At 38.7% G+C, this 23,743-nt stretch overlaps 1 protein-coding gene across 3 annotated transcripts in view; it reads right to left on the bottom strand.

The window, feature by feature from the left end:
• The window catches only part of plcg2 (phospholipase C gamma 2), a 53,490-nt gene extending 34,791 nt beyond the window's left edge, over positions 1-18,699 (bottom strand). Inside the window, exons 1-3 of one of the 3 annotated variants that reach the window (XM_016994769.1) lie at positions 18,562-18,688; positions 10,102-10,221; positions 8,726-8,953 (exon numbers count right to left, since the gene is read on the bottom strand). In XM_016994769.1, coding sequence (XP_016850258.1) covers positions 8,726-8,921 — 196 coding nt within the window. In that variant the 5' untranslated portion in view covers positions 8,922-8,953; positions 10,102-10,221; positions 18,562-18,688. Of the gene's footprint in view, positions 1-8,725; positions 8,954-10,101; positions 10,222-18,561 lie in introns of all 3 variants that reach the window. The other 2 variants (XR_010000608.1, XM_003222969.4) reach the window with 2 other exon arrangements.
• Positions 18,700-23,743: the final 5,044 nt, after the last annotated feature.

Raw genomic sequence — 23,743 nt, 5'->3', positions numbered from 1 at the left:
GGAGAAACTAAGCAAGGAAGGTTTATATATATCAGATATATAAAAACCTTCGTTGCTTAGTTTCTCCTTACCTCACACCTCTGAGGATGGCTGCCATAGATGTGAGCAAAACGTCAGGAAATAATACTTCTGGAACATGGCCATACAGCCTGGAAAACATTCAACAACCCTGTGATCCCGGCCATAAAAGCCTTCGACAACACAAAGGGAAAGACATTTTTAAAAGTATAGTATTTTGGGTTTTTTTGAGGGGGAAAATACCCAACAGATGTAACTTGCAAACCTGGAACATGCTACTATTACTACTACTACTGCCTTCTTGGGATATATCCACAGTAAACCTTAGTGCAGAACAGGAAGTCTGGCTTAGTTAAATGCAGAGGAAATGAAGAGACCTGAGAGTAGTTTAAAGGCCACACATGTTGACGCTTTCATCTGACCACAGAAAGGAAATTCTAAATACACTGCTGAAGAAATACACTGACCCAAAGACATCCCATGGGTTAGAACAGAAAGAAAATGTGTTTTTGAACAAATTTAGATTAATACTAGAACACCTTTGGTGAGTTATTCAAATCATGTTTCTTGTATTTTATAGGTGCCATTTAGGCTACTTAAAGAATCCTACTGATCAAATTCTATGTATCCAAAAATTCAACAGGCTGGCAAGGAATTACAGTCTTTACTATGAAAACAGCCTGTTCTCCTCTGACAGAATACTGTATTAGAAAAAAATTATTGTGTCAGAAGCGACTTGAGAACATACTGCAAGTCGCTTCTGGTGTGAAAGAATTGGCCATCTACAGAGATGTTGCCCAGGGGCTTCTCTCATGTCCCCGCAAGCTAGAGCTGACAGACAGGAGCTCACCCCGTCTCGCGTATTCAAACCGACAACCTTTAGGTGAGCAACCCAACCTTCAGGTCAGCAGTTCAGCCAACACTAGGGTTTAACCCACTGCGCCACCACGGCTCCATATAAGAAATACAATAGTACAACTGTTGTCTTTGAATCAAATTTATGAAAACAAATACACATACCTGTTTGGGTCAGAAACTAACTATCAGAGAGACAATGACACTAATCACAGTGATGTCAAACTTGTTGGGAAAAGCTTTGTAAATCTGGCATAAATTTGTGAGACTAAAAAAACAGCATCACAACACTTTGATCTCTCCTTTATTTGGGACTGAAAGAGAGATTCAACCATGGTAGGATCACAAGGTCACATACCAATCATTATGGCACAATCCAGCCACTTTTACTGGTTTGAGATTACTTGCTGGAGCGCACATCTCCATAGTGACGAGGTGAGATAAGCAGGAAAGGAACAGATAAAAGTTAGTAAAAATGAGGGGGGAAGGAAAAGATCAGATGGCAGTGGAAGAGTATTAGTATGTCTTGCTGTGTCATGCAGAACAATTATGCAAATATTCAATTTTTTTTCACAAGGGTGAAAGTACAGTTACTTATTTTAGTCTTTAGACTGGGCAAGGGAGAGAAGACAAAAGGAAGACTTTTCACAACATGGCAAGTTCCCATATAAAAGACAACCTTTTCACTAAGGTTTAAAGAATGTTAAGATTTGCAAGAATGAACACGGCCACTAATTTTGTGCTTAGTAAATCTGATTTCTGGAGAAAACCTGAAATAATTATCATCTTACATACACTCACCTAGGAACAAAACTCATTAAAATCAGAAGGGTCTCTATCTTAAGCTGCATAGAAATCATGAAGAACAGTGAAATCATTCTACTTTCAAATGTTCATTCTCCCACCTAAATGCTGCCAACAATTTATAACTGGAAACAATGTCTTGCTATGTCACTACAGCCTTGGAACAGCTGGTATTGTATAGTAAACACAGATCCAAAAGCTATTAATGAACAGGTGACCATTTTGGGCAATGCCTCTCCCTCATACTAAATGTTTCTATGAAGGTATCAACTGCTGTGTTTTATAATTATTTCATATATTTGCACAAGTACTAGCAGTTGAAGCAGGAGCAGAAACACAGTGTCTGTGGTATTCTGAAACAGTGCAGTAAGGAAGAAAGAGGAAATGGTTGCTTTGTTCAAGGTTAAAACATGCCACTTCTGCAGAGCGCTGGGCTTTATTTAAAACTCCCTGAACCCAAAGGGCTAATCAACAAGGAAAGCCTTGCTTATTCTCTCTGTAGAAAATGTGAATGCCCAAAATCAGAGTTGCATCGGATCACCCAGGCCATACAGTCCAACATATAAACATTTCAGTCCACGACCAGGATTATTTACTATTTATATCCTGCTTTTCTCCCCCATCGGGGATTCAAAGCAGTGAGCAACAAAGTATAAGGGTTGCTGTGAGTTTTCCGGGCTGTTTCCATGTTCCAGAAGTACAGCAGACGTTTATACATCCTTCACTTATCTAACATTATGTATTATCCAACCCAGTCTGCCTTTTGGTAATCAATGTTTTTGTAGTCAATATTTTCAATACACTGCGATGTTTCAGTGCTAAATTTGTAATTACTACATAATGTTACCGTGTATTGAACTGCTTTTTTTGTCAATTGTTGCAAAACATGTTTTGGTGCTTAATTTGTAAAATCATAACGTAATTTGACGTTCAATAGGCTTTTCCTTAATCCCTCATTATCCAACATTTTCGCTTATCCAGTATTCTGCCAGCCCTTTTATATTGGATAAGCGAGACTCTACTGTATTCCCTCCTGACGTTTTGCTCACATCAATGGCAGGCATTCTCAGAGGTTGTGAGGTATACTGGAAAAACTAAGCAAGGAAGGTTTATATATCTGTTGAATAATGTCCAGGTGGGAGAAAGAACTCTTGTCGATTGGAGGCCAGTGTTAATGTTGTAATTAATCACCGGAATTAGCATTAATGGCATTGCCAGCTTCATGTGCTGGCTTCTTCCTACCTGGGGGAATCCTTTGTTTGAAGGTGGCTACCAGTATTAAAAAAAAATCTAAAATCAGAACAGTAAATAAGGAACAACACTCGCCCTCCCCAGGCCACTGCGGCTCCAGTTGATTTGTTGTTGTTTGTATTGGCAATGAATGTTTGCCACTTTGTTACTTTTATCTGTAAACCACCCTGAGTCCCTTTGGGGAGATAGGGTGAGTTATAAATTATTATTATTATTATTATTATTATTATTATTATTATTATTATTATTATTATTATTAATGTCACAGGAGAAAGCATCAGTGAATCAAATAAGTGCAAGTTTGCATTGTCATGAATCATCCATAAAGGCAGAAGTAAAAAAACTGACAATTTGGAAAATTTATTTTGTTCTTCCTCTCTCTCTTGTTTGGTGAATAACTTTATACATTAGATATGGTACATTCCTGCCTAATCGCCTTCATTCTTCTTTATTCATCCATATTAAAATAGGCAACCTTTTACATGTTTATTGTATCTCTCCGAAGTAGACTAACCCCCTCATCACACTTGAGCATTTTTCCATTTTAAATGCTGTGACTGCCTCCAACTGAATTCTCAGATTTGTAGTTTAGGGAGGTCCAGGGATTCTCTGGATAAGCATCTTAAAGGCTCCTCCCTAATCTACAAACCCCAGAATTCAGCAGTGATTGCCTCCTGCAAAATTCTGGAGTTTGTAGTTTGGGGAGGGGCATTTAAACTGCTCATCCAGAGAAGCCCTGGGTCTTCCCTAAACTACAAGCCCCAAAATTCTGCAGGAGTCAGTCACAGTATTTAAAGTGACTTGAAGTGGAAAAATGTTCAAGTATGATGAGGCCCATACTGAGACAAATGGAATCTCCATGCGTGGAGTTTGGAAAATCAACCACCTGAAAAATCTCTCTTTTTAAAAAAATTTATAGTCTTTCAAAGAGCAGGAAGTTAAATTGCCCCACTTTCCAAACAAATAAAGACAGTTTTACTACATGACACAACTTCACTTTGGTCATATACAATGAAGGAATCGCCCCTACTACAACAAGCAATCCCTTCTTACTTTAACACAGAACAAATAGCAACCTTACCTTGCTATGACTACAAACAGAACATAAAAATAAATAGCAGGAGTCACAAAATTGTAGTAATTTTGTTTATGCAGTTCACATCAACTGCACATCTGGCTTACCAACATTTAATTTTAGAAAACTGTGTGAAGTTATGAATGACTGGCTCAAGCAACCAAAGGAAAGCATCTTCCAGGTTCTCTGGAAAGGAAAAAAAAAACAGCCCCTCCTTGGATAAACAATAACAGTCTTACATTGGGGACAAGTAAAATCTTTGTTCACATCATGGAAAAGGCTTGAAATGGGTTGTCATGGACAAAATTACATGAGTTTGCTTCACCTGCAAGGGAAAAAAATTAACACCTGAATAAACAGAGAGGCAACTGGCCTCTGGAATCAGTTTTAGACCTGAATCAGTCTTTTAAAAACCATTTGAAAAAGATAATTTGAAATTTATCAAATGTCACAGTCATCAAATATCTGATTGCTTTGTTTTGATGAGTTTAGACTTCAGAAGAATAGGGAACTAAACTGTTCTCTCCTGATAGAAATTATATAGAAATTACCTTAGTTTCTATATGAACTAGTTCAGTTGGTTGGGCAAAAATTTAAGTACATTCGAAATCACAATGCTGTACCTTAGTATGATGAAACTGGCTTCTAAATGCCTCCCTGGAGATGTATGATGTGGTGGTCACTTTCTTTTGGTCAACAGGGATGGCTTAATTTACATATTAATATTATTTTAGAAAAAGGTTTGAAATTTACTGATATTCATGCACAGTTACTTCATATTCCTGGAGTATAGAATTTTCTTAATCTGCACAGAAGGGTTATCCAAAATATCTTTTGAGTTCTAAATCCACAACTGTTGCTTTTCTAATACGCTAGCATCATATTTCAGAAAACCAATTTTAACCAAATACAGTTATACTCTCTATAACAAATTGTGCCTTGGCTAGAATGAAAAGAACACAAGCTAAAATTTGCAGTGAACTATGTTCTGCCACAAACAAAAACTGCAGGATCCAACCCTATACTTGTGGCAGGAAAGCAAAACCACAAAGTGGAATATTGCACATTTAGCACATTTCTTAGAATGCTGGTGCTTTTGGAAATGATCCTTGAAAGCTTGGAACTTTTCAAACAGGATTTAGGCTGCCATCCTGTAAAAGGATTCCTGGAGTAAGTCCTATTTCACTCGATGGAGGTTACTTTTCAGTAGATGTGGGATCTGCACAAGTACCATCATTTTTCATGAACTTAATCATGGAAAGTCCTGAATGGACAAATTAAATTAGTCTATTTATCTATCTATCATACAAGTGAATATTTCATCAATTTTTTGGATTGGGGGCTACCAACATGGTAAATAGATATAATTATTTACATTATAGTGATCCCTCTGTATTTGCAGATTTTATTTCATTTTTATTAACTCCTAAGCCACTTCTTTTCCGGAGGAGGTATATTTTAACCTGCTGCTGAACAAACTGAAGCTAAGGAATTTCCACTTCCATTCTTGTTGTTAAACTAGCTCAAAGGTAAGACCATTTTGTTTAATAAGATGTGGTTCAATGATCTCTGCCCTCTGCATGATCCATTGAGATAACCATCAATTTTCATCAAAAGAAAGCTATTCGCTAATAACTACAGCTGAAGTAATGCTTGAGTTAATATTTTTTAAAACACTCTAGCCAAAATCACTGTTCTCCAAATAGTTATTCTCAAAAATATTTGGATATAATCCAAATCACAACAAAATGAATGTCACACAAAAATCCTGAGCAAGGAAAAATACTGCAAGTGTTTTTAAATTCTGCCTTTTCATAAACTGCTATACAATGGGTATGATTCATTAATTTTATCTGCGGCCTACTTTACATATCTGTTCTCATTAAGCAGGAAAGGTTGCCATAAAAGTCATGTCATAAAGGAATATTTCAGAAATATTTAATTAAACGCGGTGCACACTTTGCAGAAGAATTAAAACTGATTTTACAAATTGCAGCTCCTTTCAAAATATTATTGCCCAATCTGAACTGTACTTTATCTATAGCTTTTTGCAGTTTGCGAGTAGAATGCAGATAGTTTTGATTGGAAAAACAAGTTAAGCAGGCTAGTATTATCTACTGATATACACAAAATCATTAACCATATGGGTGTGTGTCATTTTTTACATAAAAGGTTGTGACACTCAGTCACAATCTCCAGTTCATGTAATTATACCCTAAACTGCATGCTCCCGATACTTTGTCCATTTTATTTGCTTTAGATTCATTAGGATCATTCCTAGAAGTAGTTTTGTATATACACCTATACTAGTACTGCTATTTTTGTAATGCACATACTAACCGATATCCACATGGAAAGCACTTTAGATTCTTTGTAATACAACATGACACATTATGTAATATTGATATGCAGATGGGAGTTTCACACATTATTTTAAACCACTTCATTTCACTGTCAGGATATATATGCTTCATTCAACATTCTTCATTAGTTCAAATGTCTGCATATATATCACAGTTTAAATTAATAATTTAGTGGATACTCATATCAGAAACTGTCTACATTTCCTATCTTACTCTTATTAACTTGCAGGAGTTATTACTGAGTTATGATTTCTTGATTGTGTGGAAGAGAACTACAGGAATAACAAGGGTTGGACTCTAGCCAAGGTTAGGGATCTTGCCAAAATTAATTGTTCAAGTGGCAAAAAAATTAAGTATAAACTTTTCAAAACTCTCATAGTAAGAGCTTATATTTAAAAACTGAAGAATGCATGTATAAATGTAAACCATGACAATTTATGAGTGCATTATGTTGCTATAGTCAAAATATTATAAAAGAAAAGAAAACCCGTTTCTAATTCTCCAGGGAAAATTCAGTTTTAAATAATATCTATACACATAATGAAAGTGAAAATATGTATACGTGTGCATGTGTGTGTGTGGCTGGGGTGTCCAATTCCACAGACAAGCTCTCACTTCTACAAACAACTATACCTACCCCTACTCAAGAGACACCAATGGCCCTACCTCCAATGACATTGCAAGTTATAGAGAGTGCCGTAAACATGTCCAAGAACGCTGCCAATGTCCTCCACAAACACCATACTGCCCACCACCCAAGTGAAGACTTTCATATGGGGAAAATTTCATCCTAGATTTTCTTTTTCCTCCACTACAGACATCCCAGAGTTTCTTACTCTCCCCATTGGTTTGGAATTTGCATGACCCCACCTTCTGCCTCTCCCTCACCCCTTTCCTATTCTTTTCTATGGCACACAGCAAACAGAAAAATTGATCCGCAACTGAACATACGAGAGGTTTGGGGAAAATTCACCATGATTTATAGGAGTTGTAAGTCCTGGGATGTATAGTTCACCTGCAATCTAAGAGCACTCTGAACTCCACCAATGATGGACTTGAAAATAATTTGGCACACAGAACCCCCATGACCAACAAAAATTACTGGCAGTCTTTGGAGGAATGAATAGCAGTTGTAGTTTACCTACATCCAGAGCGCACTATGAACCCAAACAATGATGGATCTGGTCCAAACTTGGCATGCATACCCAGTATGTCCAAATTTGAATAATGGTGGGTTTTAAGGGGAATTGGCCTGGACATTTTGGAGTTGTAGATATTGGGATTTATAGTTCACCTGCAATCAATGAGCACTCTGAACTCCACCAAAGATAGAATTGGACCAAACTTGGCACACAGCACCCATAACCAGGAAAAAATACTGGAAGTCTTTGAGGAAAATCCACCTTGATTTGGGTGAGTTGTAGTTCACCTACATCTAGAGAGCACTATGAACACAAACGCCAATGGATCTGGACCAAAATCGGCACACAGATATGATATGCCGAAATTTGATTACTGGAGAGGTTTTGGGGAGCCGACCTTCCTTTCTGGGAGCTGCAGTTCACCCACAATCAGGGAAACTGTGACCACCGATGATGGACTTGGACCAAAGTTGGCACACCAAACTCCCATGACTAACTCAATCTACTGGAGGGGTTTGAGAGGACTGACTCACCATAGTGGGAGTTGTAATTTACCCTACAGCCAGAGAGCACACTGAACCACACCCCTGATGCATCCAGAGCAAACTTGCCCAACATAACAAACTTTAAGTACTGGTGAACTTTCTGGGGGTTAACCTGGCATGATCTCAGTTGTAGTTAATCCACAACCAATGTTTTAATTTTGTACAATTAAAACACTGACGTTTTAAAATAACCCGGGCAACACCAGGTACCCAAGCTAGTTCATTAATAAAATTAAAACCTACACTGTTTCAGACAGTGCCCTGAGATCCACATGGTAATCTATGATGGAAAAATGAAAGACTTAGTAAACAGTCCGTCAATTTCAATTCTCCTTTTAATTTTTATATATTAGTTTTAAAGACAATGGGGTAGATTTTTTCACAGGGGAAGGTATTGTTAGGGGAAGTATAATGATGTAACCTGAATAAGATATCAGGATTATTTCTACACTGTAGGATAGGTCTTACAATACTTGTATTACATTACAATATAAATAAAAATAAAACAGCATATGGAATAATTAACCCCTTGCACACTTTCTTTCTGGACAGCATTTGCATATTACAATATTGATTGACCAGGACCATGAGTCTAAAATCAATGCAGGAGCATATGCAGTTTGTATAGGAAAAGTAATTTATTTGCAACCATATCTCCAATCAGATACTCACAGAATCCTTCTATCTTGTCAGCTGTCTTACTCCATGCTACCTGCCTGGTTTCCATGATGACCTGGATTGTTCTCCTCTCTGGGTTACTCTTTTTCAGGCTGTACACCGTCATGACGGTCCCCAGCTCCAGTGTCCTTTTGATTTGACTCTTCTCATATTCTGGAAGTTCCCCATAGTCTATGCCTCTCTTGGACATTTTCAGGATGGAGGCAGCAAGTCTTCAACAACCTGAAAAGAAAAGGAGGAGGAAAAATAAAGATTTTGGTTTTAAATTTGCCTTTATTTTTGTAGAAAGAATATTTTACAGTTTCCTTTAAAAAATTCAAGAAGCAAAACTCATTTAGAATTAATAACATCTCTTGAAATCAAGGTACACATTTTTAGATTAGATATAACAAATAGCATTGCTGAAAAAAAATGGTTTGATATAATAAAAGAAAGCGGTTACATTACACTAGATAACACAAAGCTAACATTACACTAGATAACATTAGATTACACCACACTACATTACACTAGATAACACTAGATCACAAAGCAATTGGATTAGCCTCAGCAATAACTAAAAAATGAACTTGCATTGCAGAAAACATTGCAGGAATGCTTCTGTGTAACAAAGTATTGTCATAAATTATTGGTCCTTCATTGAATTATACAATCTTAAACAGGAAAATAGACATTTTTGTTCCATTCCCTTCATGATGCCAGATGGTTTGTGTAGCAATAGAAGACTGAAATCATAACCACGATTTCCTATTAAATGTGGAATACTTAGCAAGATTTTTTTTTAGTGTGTCAGAAGCGAATTGAGAATATACCACAAGTCGCTTCTGGTGTGAGAGAATCGGCCTTCTACAAAGACGCTGCCCAGATGTGTTGCCATCCTGTGGGAGGCTTCTCCCATGTCTCCACATGGGAAGCTAGGGTTGACAGACGGGAGTTCCCCCTGTCTCATGGATTTGAACCGCCGACGTTCAGGTCTTCAAGTCAGCAGTTCAACCGGCACAAGGGTTTAACCCATTGTGCCATCGCGGCTCCAATAAGGAAATAACTACTAGGACTCTAAGTACACTTTAAGCAGAAGGACTTCCTTCAAAAAAACATGCCCCAATTTGAAGTCTGAGACAAAACATTTATGGTTTAAATTTACCCATGCCACTAGTTCAGCGCCCTTTCCGCTTAGATCAGGTCTTCTACAGCACAGTTACTAGTAAGTCTTCTCTTATTTATGAACGGTAATGCCAAAGAAAAAACTATCAAATTCCAATCAGGAATCATTGCCACTCCCTCATGGCAATATAAGAGGAGAAAGGACTGAAGAGCTCAAATACAACTCAAACAATAACAACATTGTCTCCTCTATTTCTTTTATTCACCTTTTTGCCCAACAGTGTTTGCAATAAATTACTTCTTTCAGTTTCCTTGTTAATAACCAGACACCACCATCTTTGCTTTTTCGTCACAACTTCAGTTTAACTTTTTGTTTGTGTCCATCTCTATTGATATTTAAAGAGAGATTTCAAAGAAAACAAAATTGTCACAAAGTGGATATAAACATATACTTTCCATTTTAAAGCAAATCAGAGTCAAGTAATTTCATATTTGGATTTTCAACTTGCTACTTGGTAGAATGGGACAAAATTAATAAAAACACAAACCCACCACTAACTGCATAACATAGCGTTAATCAGAGCACCAGCATGAAAACGTACTGTGCAGCATTCCCAAAACCCAAGAACAAACACCAGTTTACACAGTAAGAGAGCAGCTGCAGGATCTGTCCAATGAAGCAAATAATAATTATTGTCTATGGAAGTTTCTTACATACCAGGCCTTATCCCACAAAACCACAGCTTTTATGTATATCTGTTTGCATATCACACCAGAAAACATGACTCAACACCTGGAGTGGCACCTGAACTCTAAAGGGCAGACACAGAATAAACATCAAGATTTATTCAGTATGTCTTGGCACAGAAACAAAACCGAGCACCAGATAACCAAAATATAATCATTAGAGAAGAAGTAGAAATAATAAGGATACAACTTGAAAAGAAGCAGTTACAAGGTAAGAACAATGAGAAAAAAGTATAAAATAATCAGCACCTGGGACTGATATGGAACAAAAATAGTCATTCTGAAGGCTTGAACCAGAGGTATCTGCAACACTAATTGAACATTGTCTACCACAAAGATGAATAATTTAATACTGTAGCAGTCACACTAACACCGCAGTGGCTTTTCTCATAGCAATGTACTAATTTGCACTGGTATCTGGAATGGAAAAGTACCTAGGAAGAAAATTTCCTGGATAATGAATTCACAGAATCTATAAATATATACACTCTACCTGTCCAGTCTATAAAATGGAAGTGGGAATCATGAAGCCCTCCTAGGGTGGCTGAACTGGACATCCCAGCACTCCTCACTATTCTACATGTGATTGGGGGGAAGTTTTTCCCAATGAATTATTTGATATCTCATGTTGTTCAGGTCATTTGCAACCTCGGGTCATTTTCAATTTATGGCAATCCTAAGGAAAACCAATCACTGGGATTTTTAAACAAAATTTCTTTGCATGGGGTTTACCTTTGTCTTCATCTAAAGCTGTGAGTGTGAGACTCACCTAAATTCTTTCAGTGCTTTTCCATGGTCAAAGAGGGATTCAAGCCCTACTCTACAGAATCCAATCCAAACACTCAAACCACAGCACCACACTGCATAACTGCTTTAGTAAGACAGAACTACGGTATTAAACTACATGTACTCAGATTTTTAATTAGTGTGGATAAAATGTACACTGCACCAAGAAATAGTCGTGATGCAACTCAAACTTGAAGAAACAGTAAATTCCCTTTCAAGTCCTTAATGAGCAATGAACAAAAAAAACCCCAACCCCAAAACCTTTGACATCACCTTTCCCTTCTCTGTGTACAACCCCTAAAACTAAACACCAGACTGAAGGCTTGTATAGGCCTGTAGCTGCAGGTGAACAAAGTTCATCTGTAAAAGTCAGAGTCAGACCCATGTAGACTCATGCCACAAATCACACTAAGATTTACATATCATGTAAAGGAGCCTAATGTTCCTGCACACAGCTCCTTTCCTGCCACTTGTCCCCCCCACCACCACCACTCTATCAGCAGCAACAACAACAAAAGAACAACTGAGAATATTGTGTCCAAAGCATCTGCTTAAGTGCTTCCAAACAGGATTCATAAGCAGAGCCAATGATTCACTTAACAACATGAGCAGCGAGAAGCCCAAGAACCTCAGGACTGGTCTATTACATGTCATCTCATTCCAGCATTATCACCAAACCATTGAGCTCACAATCTAAAATTGCATAACTGGCGGCTAGCTTCCTCAGAAGCCATTAGCAACAGTTCCGTGGTCACATGTAATAGGACAGAAAGGTTAACTGCAGCTTCCCAGTTAGTTTTCTGGCTCACGTGAAGGAACAGGCTGCAAACACCTGTTAGTTTTGGCTTCCTGTGAACATGAGAATGCTGCCTTTATGTTTCAATCAAGACCATAAGAACAATTTCTTGAAACAATAAGTTGTTGTAGAGAAGCTACATTTGCGCTATGAAATTGGTGTACAAAAAGCATTGTACTCCTATGGCATATGAACAGTTTTAATGAAATTAACTGATTTAGGCTAGCATGAGAAACTGTGCCATTTCAACGTTAAAATAATGTTCATATGTGTTGGAAAACTTCACTGTTCTCTCACATCCCCCACCTCTTGTGCTATTAGGGAAAACAGGGATTTTAGCTAGAATAGGCCTTTTGATTATATGAATCCACCCCCTTCTCAGTCTAGTCTCTCCTCTAATTTGCCTGATTCTCTTCTAATCTCCAGCCAATCTTCCCTCAACCATTGAAACATGCTGAGTATGGAGACTTTACCTGACCTTTTCATTAGTTAGTTAGGATGTAGATTCCCCCATGCATATGTAATTCAAGGCTATTAGTGCCAAGAAAGACATGGCTGTGGGACCAAGCTTTTGGCTAGTAAAGTAATGCAGTGCAAGAAATAAATAGGGAATATGAGCAACTGATGGCCTTGGTTTACAATTTTGGATCATGTGATTTTAATGTTTATATTGGGAGTTTTAACTCTATGTCTTAATGTCTAAATGTTGCTTATGTCTTATGTTTTAATGGTCGTAATGCAGAGAATGCCGTGGATGTAGCGTATTTGAATTTTAGGAAGACCTTTGACAAGGTCCGCCGTGACCTTCTGGCAAACAAACTAGTCAAATGTGGGCTAGGCAAAACTACAGTTAGGTGGATCTGTATCTGGTTAAGCAAACAAACCCAAAGGGTGCTCCTCACCAATGCATCTTCTTCATCCTGGAAAAAAGTGCAAAGTGGAGTGCCTCAGGGTTCCATCCTGGGCCCTGTTCTATTCAACATCTTTATTAATAACTCTATGATTCTGCTGTCCTGGAGACTAGGATGTGGAACAGTGGCTTTAAACTTCAGGAAAGGAAATTCCACCTGAACATAAGGAAGAACTTCCTAATTGTGAGAGTTGTTCGGCAGTGGAACTCTGCCGCGGAGTGTGGTGGAGGCTCCTTCTTTGGAGGCTTTTAAGCAGAAACTGGATGGCCATCTGTCAGGGGTGCCTTGAATGCAATTTCCTGCTTCTTGCCAGGGTGTTGGACTGGTTGGTCCATGAGGTCTCTTCCAACTTTATGATTCTATGGTTCTAATGATTTTAAGATATAGTTATATGTTTATTGTTTAGATATAAGTTGTTTTTTACATGTATGTTTGGCATTGAATTTTTCCATTTTGTTGTAAACCGCTTTGAGTCCCCCAGGGGTGAGAAAAGTGGTATATAAATGAAGTAAATAAATAAGCCAGGGGTCCCTAAACTAAGGCCCGCAGGCCGAACGAAGCCCTCCAAGGCCATTTGCTCAGCCCCTGCCCTAAGCTTTAGACTTAATGTTCACCCTAAATTTGAAAGGGCTTGAAGGCCCCCAACAACAACAATCCTAATTAACTTGACTGAGCTTGATGAGATCATCAGCCAAAAGCAGGCCCACATTTCTCACTGAAATACCAGTAAGTTTATGTTGGTTACAATTGTTCTTCATTTTAAATATGTGTTGATCTTTAAGATTTTCTGGCGAGGCCCCACTCTCACTTCCACCACCATCGCAAATGCAACTGACATTGAGGACAGAGAGAGCATTTTTGAGGGCATTTTCAAGGGCTGCCCTGACCCTGTGGAATACACTCCCAAAAGAAATTAAAACTGCTCCCTTCCTTTCTTCTTCATTAGACAGGCCTTTAGTGAAGGAAAGTAATCTGGAGTGATAAGAAACACCACAATGTCTATGGATTGGAACAAAGTAAAATATAATCTGATATGATGCCACAAGAATGTGAATGTTTATTATTGCTGTTTTAAACTGTTTATTTTATGATGTTTTATACTTATTCTTGATGTATTTGGATTGTTGTTTACATTATTTTAATATGTTGCAAGTCGCTTTGGGTCCCGTGAGGGAGAAAAGTGGGATATAAATATTTATTATTATTATTATTATTATTATTATTATTATTATTATTATTATTTCATGATTTTGCACTACAAGTAAGATATGTGCAATGTGCATAAGAATTCGTTCATGCTTTTTTCGAACTCTAGTCTGGCCAACAGTCTGAAGGACTGTGAACTACAGCCCTCAGCTTAAAAAGTTTGGGGACCCCTGCTATTAGTAAATGTTTAAAGTTAGCAAACTATACTGTCCTCCCTTGTTTTTGAAGTCAGCGAGGTACCTCGGGAAAGAAAAGCAGAGAAACTGGGACAACATTTTGTGTAGTGGTTTGCGAAAGGAAGGATAATTCCTAATAGTTTTTGTACTTTTTTCGCAATGGGCTAACACCATAGGGAACACTAATTTCCAACAATATAATGGCATAGAATCCCCTCTTCAGTGCCTCTCACAATGTGTACTTTCCCTGAACAAGCTCTCTCATCTGAGTTCAGGCAACCACCTTTCTTTATTTCACATCACATCTAAATTGTGCTATTACTAAAGCACTCACCTCCCCACTAGGGGAAAGGCGGGGAGGGGGGAGGTAATGCTAGCAGCTGGTTTCCTTCCCTCTTTTTGCAGCTGGCCAACCTCCTGCACCATTTGGAGGATGACAGCAAAGCATGAAGCGAGTCTGTGGGGACCAGAAGAGACAGGTTTTCTACTGGCTCAGAAGCCAAGACTTGCCGCAGAAGATCCATTTTCTAATAAATCGTGCATGCCTTTCAATCCAAGGACACTCAAGGTGATTTACAAAGAATTAAAGCAGGAGAAAATTGGGAAACACAGCATAAAACTGAAGGAAAAAAACTGCAGCACTATAACTGTACAGATAAGATCAATATTAAAAGGTCTGTAACTAAGGGTGCATCTACACTAGTGGTTCCCAACCTTTAGGCTTCCCTCCAGGTCTCCAGGTGTTTTGGACTTTAGCTCCCACAATTCCTAATAGTTGGCAAGCTGGCTGGGATTTCTGGGAGTTGAAGTCCAAAACACCTAGAGGCCCAAAGATTGGGAACCACTGATCTACATGATAGAATCAATGCAGTCTGATACTGCTTTAGTTGCCATGGAATCATGGAAGGTGCCATTTTATAAGCTCTTTAATCGGATCTGCCAAAGAGAGCTGGTACTCCACCAAACTTTTATAGCATTGAGCCATGGCAGTAGATGAATCCTAAGCTAAAAGGTCCCTTGCAGGTAGACAAAAAGTATAGCTGTGCAAAGCAGACAAGTAATAATAAATCCTTATTTATATCCCCCTTTTCTCCCTAAACGGGACCCAAAGTGGCTCACAACATTAAATAAAAGACAATACAAAACAAATATACATATGTAAAACCATAACCTATAAAAACTGTCGTGTTCGACAGTACCTATTGATTTACTCATATCTGCATGTTTTCGAACTGCTAGGTTGGCAGAAGCTGCAGCTAACTGCGGGAGCTCAGTCCACTCCCCAGATTCGAACTGCCAACTGGATTATATGAGTCCACATTGTCAGATAATCTGGGATAAAAAGAAAACCTAGGATCAGATCCTGGGGTATAGGGTCTGTATGAAAGGGCTCACAGATAATCCAGTTCAAAGCAGATAATGTGGATTATATGCCTTGATATTCTGAATTATATGGCAGTGTGGAAGAGCCCCGAGTCTACACTGCTAGATAATCTAGTTCAAAGCAAATAATGTGGATTATCTACCTTGATATTCTGAACTATATGGCAGTGTGGAAGAGCCCTGAATCTACACTGCTAGATAATCCAGCTCAAAGCAAATAATGTGGATTATCTACCTTGATACAGTAGAGTCTCACTTATCCAAGCTAAACGGGCTGGCAGAAGCTTGGATAAGCGAATATCTTGGATAATAAGGAGGGATTAAGGAAAAGCCTATTAAACATCAAGTTAGGTTATGATTTTACAAATTAAGCACCAAAACATCATGTTATACAACAAATTTGACAGAAAAAGTAGTTCAATACACAGTAATGTTATGTTGTAATTACTGTATTTACGAATTTAGCACCAAAATATCACGATATATTGAAAACATTGACTACAAAAATGGCTTGGATAAGCGAGGCTTGGATAAGTGAGACTCTACTGTATTCTGAACTATATGGCAGTATGGAAGGGCCCTGGGTCTACACTGCTAGATAATCCAGTTCAAAGCAAATAATGTGGATTATCTACCTTGATATTCTGAACTATATGGCACTGTGGAAGGGAGGGGAAGCAAAGTGAGCAGAATCATGCAAACCTCACCACCTCTGAGGATGCCTGCCACAGATGTGGGCGAAACGTCAGGAGAGAATGCTTCTGAAACATGGCCGGAAAACACATAACCCCATCATGCAAACCGTTCACACAACAACCCAACTTTAAATAAAAAGGATGAAGAGGAAAGCAGCCCCTCAAAACACAGCCCTGCAGTGTGGAGAGAAACCTCTACAGCAGGGGTCCCCAAACTAAGGCCCGGGGCCCGGATGCGGCCCTCCAAGGTCATTTACCTGGCCCTCGCCCTCATATAATATTTTTATATCAGTTTTAATAATATAATATATTGTATATACATATAATATTGATAATAATATTATCATTTTATACAATACTAACAATAATATCATATAATAATATTAATTATATGTTATATATTACGTATAATATTACAGTATAGTGGTATAGTTCAATATAGTATAATGCTAATATTGTGCTATGCTAATAATATAATATATTGTACATACATACAGCTACTCTGAGTTCCCTTTGGGGTGAGAAGGGTGGGATATAAATGTAGTAAATAAATGTAGTAAATGATTTTGGACTTAAATAAGTAATTCTGGACTTAGGCTCGCCCAAAGTCTGAAATGACTTGAAGACACACAACAACAACAATCCTAATTAATCTGACTATGTCATTGGCCAGAAGCAGGCCCACACTTCCTACTGAAATCCTGATAGGTTTATGTTGGTTAAAATTATTTTCATTTTTAAATATTGTATTGTTCTTTCATTGTTATTGTTGTTGTTTTGCACTACAAATAAGATGTGTGCAGTGTGCATAGGAATTTGTTCGGGTTTTTTTTCCCCAAATGATAATTCGGCCCCTCAACAGTCCAAAGCAGGGGTCCCCAAACTTTTTAAACAGGGGGCCAGTTCACGATCCTTTGGACCGTTGGAGGGCCGGACTATAGTTAGTCACCGAGCAATAATAATAATAATAATAATTAATAATAAAGAGGATAGGAAGAGACCCCTTGGGCCATTGAGTCCAATCCCCTTCTGCCTCTGTGCACCAAAAGCACAAGCAAAGCACCCCTGACAGATGGCCTCCCAGCCTCAATGTTAATAATAATAATAATAATAATAATAATAATAACCCCCCCGCAGGTGCCACCTTGACGTGGTGGGGGGGCTTAGCTGCTCCAATGATGACTGAGGGCTCAAGTACCACCTGCCAGCAGCAAAGAACTGGTGGGATCACAAACCTGCAAAAGTATTGGAAAATGAACATGCAAAGATACTGTGGGACTTCCGAATCCAGACTGACAAAGTTCTGGAACACAACACACCAGACATCACAGTTGTGGAAAAGAACAAGGTTTGGATCATTGATGTTGCCATCCCAGGTGACAGTCGCATTGATGAAAAACAACAGGAAAAACTCAGCCGCTATCAGGACCTCAAGATTGAACTTCAAAGACTCTGGCAGAAACCAGTACAGGTGGTCCCGGTGGTGATGGGCACACTGGGTGCTGTGCCAAAAGATCTCAGCCGGCATTTGGAAACAATAGACATTGACAAAATCACCATCTGCCAACTGCAAAAGGCCACCCTACTGGGATCTGCACACATCATCAGAAAATACATCACACAGTCCTAGACACTTGGGAAGTGTTCGACTTGTGGTTTTGCGAAACGAAATCCAGCATATCTATCTTGTTTGCTGTGCCATACAACGTCGTTGTGTTGATAATAATAATAATAATAAGGGTTGTAAGAGAAGAAGAGACCCCTTGGGTCATTTAGCCCAACCCCCTTCTGCCCTTGTGCCATGGGGGCCGGATTAATGGCTTTGATAGGCCTTAGTTTGGGGACCCCTGGTCCAAAGGATTGTGGACCGGCCCTCTGCTTTAAAAGTTTGGGGACCCCTGCTCTACAGACTGGCTGGCTTCCCTCAGCACTTTCCACAGGCCCCTTCTGGAAATAAGTAACTCCGTCCTGGGAAGGAATGGGGCGAGCTCATCCCTTTTCCTCCCTTCGGGGCCGCGCTGCTCACCTGCCCCTCGTCGGAGGAGGCTGCACGGGTCTTTCTCGCTCTCTCTCCCTCGCCGCCTTCTCGCTCCTCTTTCGGACTTCTCCTCAGCGTCTGCCACTTCTGCTTCTCCTCGGCGGCGGGGCCGAAGGAGGAACAAGGCACGTGACGCGGGCCGGGCCAATCAGGAGCCTTGGAGGGAAAAAAGCGAGGCTGAGGAGAAGAGAAAGGCGGTGGGAGGGGGGAGTGAGGAGTGAGGAAATGAGGAAAAATCAACAACAAACAAACAACAAACAACAGCAATATATGAGTATAGAATGGAACCTTCACATCTTGGAAGCCTTCCAGTCCACACAAGGTAATAATAAATAATAAATCCAGGCCTGGGTTATTGATTAGGCCAGGCCTGGATTAGGCTTTAGGCCAGGCCTAGACCAATTTGGGCCTCACTTTCCTTCAGGCGTTTTGGACTTCAACTCCCACCATTCCTGACAGCCTCAGGCCCCTTCCTTTTCCCCCTCAGCCGCTTAAGCGGCTGAGGGGGAAAAGGAAAGGGCCTGAGGCTGTCAGGAATGGTGGGAGTTGAAGTCCAAAACACCCGAAGGAAAGTAAGGCCCAAATTGGCCCAGGCCTGTGCTGTCTCCTCTTGACACAACAAACTACAGGAAAAGAGATTCCACACTAACATCAGGAAGAATTTCCTCACTGTGAGAGCTTTTCACCAGTGGAACTCTCTCTGTGCCCTGGAGTGTGGTGGAGGCCCTTTTTTTTGTTTTTTGGAGGCTTTTTAACAGAAGTTGGATGGCCATCTGTTGGGGGTGATTTGAATGCCATTTTCCTGCTTCTTGACAGGTTGGACTGGATAGCCCACAAGGTCTCTTCCAACTCTATGATTCTATTATTCCCTACTTGAGCGGTGATGGCGAAATCATCAGCATAGATCAGGGGTCCCCAAACTAAGGCCCGGGGGCCGGATGCGGCCCGCCGAGGTCATTTACCTGGCCCCCGCCCTCAGTTTTATAATATATTGTATATACATATAATATTGATAATAATATTATAATGTAATACAATATAACTCTAATAATAATAATACCATATAATAATATTAATTATATATTCTATATTACATATAATATTACTAATAATATTACAGTATAGTGGTATAGTTCAATATAGTAATATATAATGCTAATATTGTGCTATGCTAATAATATAATATATTGTATGTACATATAATTTGTAAGCCACTCTGAGTCCCCTTTGGGGTGAGAAGGGTGTGATACAAATGTAGTAAATAAATACAGTAAATAAATAAATAAATAAATAATAAATACATTTTAGACTTAGGCTCCCCCAAAGTCTGAAATGACTTGAAGGCACACAACAACAAAAACAACAACAACAATCCTAATTAACTTGACTGTCTCATTGGCCAGAAGCAGGAGCACACTTCCCATTGAAATCCTGATAAATGTATGTTGGTTAAAATTGTTTTTATTTTTAAATATTGTATTGTTCTTTCATTGTTCTTGTTGTTGTTATTGTTGTTGTTGTTGTTGTTTTTGCACTACAAATAAGACATGTGCAGTGCGCATCGGAATTAGTTTGTATTTTTTTTTCAAATGATAATCCGGCCCCTCAACAGTCTGAAGGATTGTGGACCAGCCCTCGGCTTATAAAATTTGAGGATCCCTGGCATAGATCAATGATGGGCAAGCTTTTGCACTTGGTGTGTCAAAATCCACCAGAAAACCTAGCATGACTTGGGTAGTGTGTCACTTCAAGAAAAAAAAATTCACAATATATATAGTTTAAATAACAACAATATATACTTGTAATATATAACTGTATTTAATAAATCAAAAACTATTTACTACCATTATTTCCATGTACAACAATCTATGGTACCTCATGCAGTTTCCACTCTGATTTCTCTCTATTGTAATTTCAATCTAGTCATGATTAATGAATAATAATAATAATATAATACAATAATAATAGAATAATATTAGAATTATATTAGAATATTAGTAGAGTCTCACTTATCAAACATTCACTTATCCAAAGTTCTGGATTATCCAACACATTTTTGTAGTCAATGTTTTCAATATATCATGATATTTTGGTGCTAAATTCGTAAATACAGTAATTACTACGTAGCATTACTTCATATTGAACTACTTTTTCTGTCAAATTTGTTGTATAACATGATGTTTTTGTGCTTAATTTGTAAAATCATAACCTAATTTGATGTTTAATAGGCTTCTCCTTATTATCCAACATATTCGCTTATCCAATGTTCTGCCGGCCCGTTTATGTTGGATAAGTGAGACTCTAGTTTAAATAACAAAAATATATAATTGTAATATATAACTGTATTTAATAAATCAAAAACTATTTACTACCATTATTTCCATGTACAACAATCTATGGTACCTCTTGCAGTTTCCACGCTGATTTCTCTCTATTGTAGTTTCAATCTAGTCATGAATAATGAATAATATTATAATAATAATATAATAGTAATAATATAATACAGTAATAATAGAATTATATTAGAATTATAATGTAATGTGCATAATTCCCATGGAGTAAACAACAAAACCATTGGACCAAATCACACCAAATTTGGCCACAAAAGACATTAGTCATCCAATCAATCTGCATGCGGCAACCTGTCAGCAAAAATGGCTAGACGTGTCAGTGCTGACATGCGTGTCATAGGTTGGCCATCACTGGTATAGATGAAACTCCCTGTCCTTCTGATAGTGGCTGACCATTTGTGTAAATGTTAAACATTGATGGGGCAAGCACACTCCCCTGATGATGAAACCATTTGGTTTAGGAATGAGAATAGCAAATTCCTAATAGATTCAAGTTCCTCCTGTTGGATGACGGGAACCAGGAAATAAGATCAGTATCTGGTTAGGGCTCAGGTGTCACACCTGGATTGCATCTCTCCACCCATAATGTTGCAAACAAATGTATTGCATGTGGAAGGATTTTTTTGTTTTGTTTTCTGCATCTCTCTCTTTTCTCTACATTCACCATAACAATTACCGTAATATAATCTGAATGGATACGTTAAATGAACATGTTTCCCTTTCATACAGGGGAAAGCTCTGCATCCTCCTGGTTCTTAACACAACTAAGTCAAACCCTTGTGCTGGCTGAACTGCTGACTTGAAGGTTGCTGGTTTTAATTCGCGAGACAGAGTGAGCTCCTATCTGTCAGCTCTAGCTTGTAGGGACATGAGAGAAGCCTCCCAGCAGGATGGTAACACATCTGCGCGTCCCCTGGGCAACATCTCTGTAGACGGCCAATTCGCTCACACCAGAAGCAACTTGCAGTATGTTCACAAGCTGCTTCTGGCACGATAAAAAAACCTCACAACTGAGTGACGTTTTCCATTTCATAGTGATTTAGGCACTGGACTCTGACTCCATTCAGACATGGGAAAATCCCACTCAGCCATGGAAAACAATTGGGTGGGTTTAAGTAAATTATAATCTCTAAGCCTCAGAAGAAGGGAAATACAAACCTCCCCCTGAATAAACCTCCACCCCAAAAAACCCTATGTTTAGGTTTATCTTAGGGTCACCATAAATTGGAAATGACTTGAAGGCACAGAACAACAACAAGAATGTACAAGAAGACTACATTATGACTTCGCCACTGGATTGCTCTAGACCTGGATTTTTAAACTAGAGATTCCTGGAAACTCAGTTTTCCAGGAGTTCTATGAAAAATCATGATGTTTTAAATATAAACCTCTTTAGTTATAGATAAAATAATTTGTATGCAGTAGTTCTCGACACATATATCTATATATTTATACCTGTACATGCATACACTAGGTAACCTGAGAATTATACATTTTTATGCAGGGGTTCCCTGTGACCTGAACATTAATTCATATTTTCTTTCAGAGTAAAAGGTCGAGAAAGGCTGCTCTAGACATTGTTAGACTGCAGTTCTCAGCAGTCCTGGGATGCATCTAAACTGCCGAATTAACGCAGTTTGACGTCACTTTAACTGCCATGGCTCAATGCTATGGAATCATGGGGTTGAAGTTTTACAAAGTCTTTAGCACTGAATCTTTTAGGTTTTCCTGGGACAGACTATGCTTTTGCCTTTCACTGCTCGACTCAGGGGATGGTTCATTTTTACAATTGTTACAAGTTTTTAAGGTGGATTTTTAACTACAATTTCTAGACTTATACATGTGTATATAGGCTAACCCAGCATCTTTTTAAAGGGGGGGATGATAACAAGCTGCCCATCTTCCCAAGTCCCATCCTATAAATAAGACCAAATTGGGATTGCATATTACTGCTGTTGAAAAGGAGAGAACCATGCAAATATGCTGTGCCTGCTGTTGTGGAAGATTTTGCAAGCCAGAATTCAGGAAGCCTGAAGCTGATAGCCATCAACAGGACAGATAGCAGGAACAATGCTAAATAACATTGCACTTGCACACATGCAGTGTTTCTTAGGGGTTTGCATTTCAAATGTTCAGGCAGCTCTCTGATAAATAGCATTGTTCTATTCAGGACATTTTATAAAGAAATGAGGTGGAAGTTTGAATACCAAATGATTGCTAAGAATTGTCACCAACTAAGGGGAGGGAGGGCAGGAAAAATAACTGTATAAACACATAGTTTGTAATAGACCAGCCTTTGTGTGGTTTCAGGCACGACATGATTACAGACAAGAGGAGAGCAGGAAATAGTTGTACTTCATACTTCCTGTTCTCCACAAATGGCTTGCAAAGTCTGACATGGACCATTTGCATTTCTCTCCATCTATACTGCAGACTTAATCCCGTTTGGCTCTCTGTAAAGCGCCCTGGCTTAATGCTATGGAATCCTGGGAATTGTAGTTTGGTGAGGCACCAGCACTCTTTGGCAGAAAAGAATAAAGATCTTGTAAAACAACTCCCAGCTTTCCATAGCATTGGATGATGGCAGTGAAACTTGATGTCAAACTGTAGTAATTCTATAGTGTAGGTGCACCTTAGTGAAATGTAGACTGGCCAAATTAAAAAAAAGAGTATGGAAGTGGGTGCAGGAGGAAGCTGAGAGGAGGAATGGGAACTGTTTAAGCTGTTATGTTTATTCATATCATGATCTGATCACCATGCTCAATATATCCCATATGCATGGGGGTATTAGGATAACGATGCAAAAGGTTTGCTAGGGT

Source organism: Anolis carolinensis, unplaced genomic scaffold, assembly GCF_035594765.1.
Source record: "Anolis carolinensis isolate JA03-04 unplaced genomic scaffold, rAnoCar3.1.pri scaffold_9, whole genome shotgun sequence".
Lineage (NCBI taxonomy): Eukaryota > Metazoa > Chordata > Lepidosauria > Squamata > Dactyloidae > Anolis > Anolis carolinensis.
Note: the sequence above shows the minus strand (reverse complement) of the source record. Positions and strands in the feature narration are given on the sequence as shown.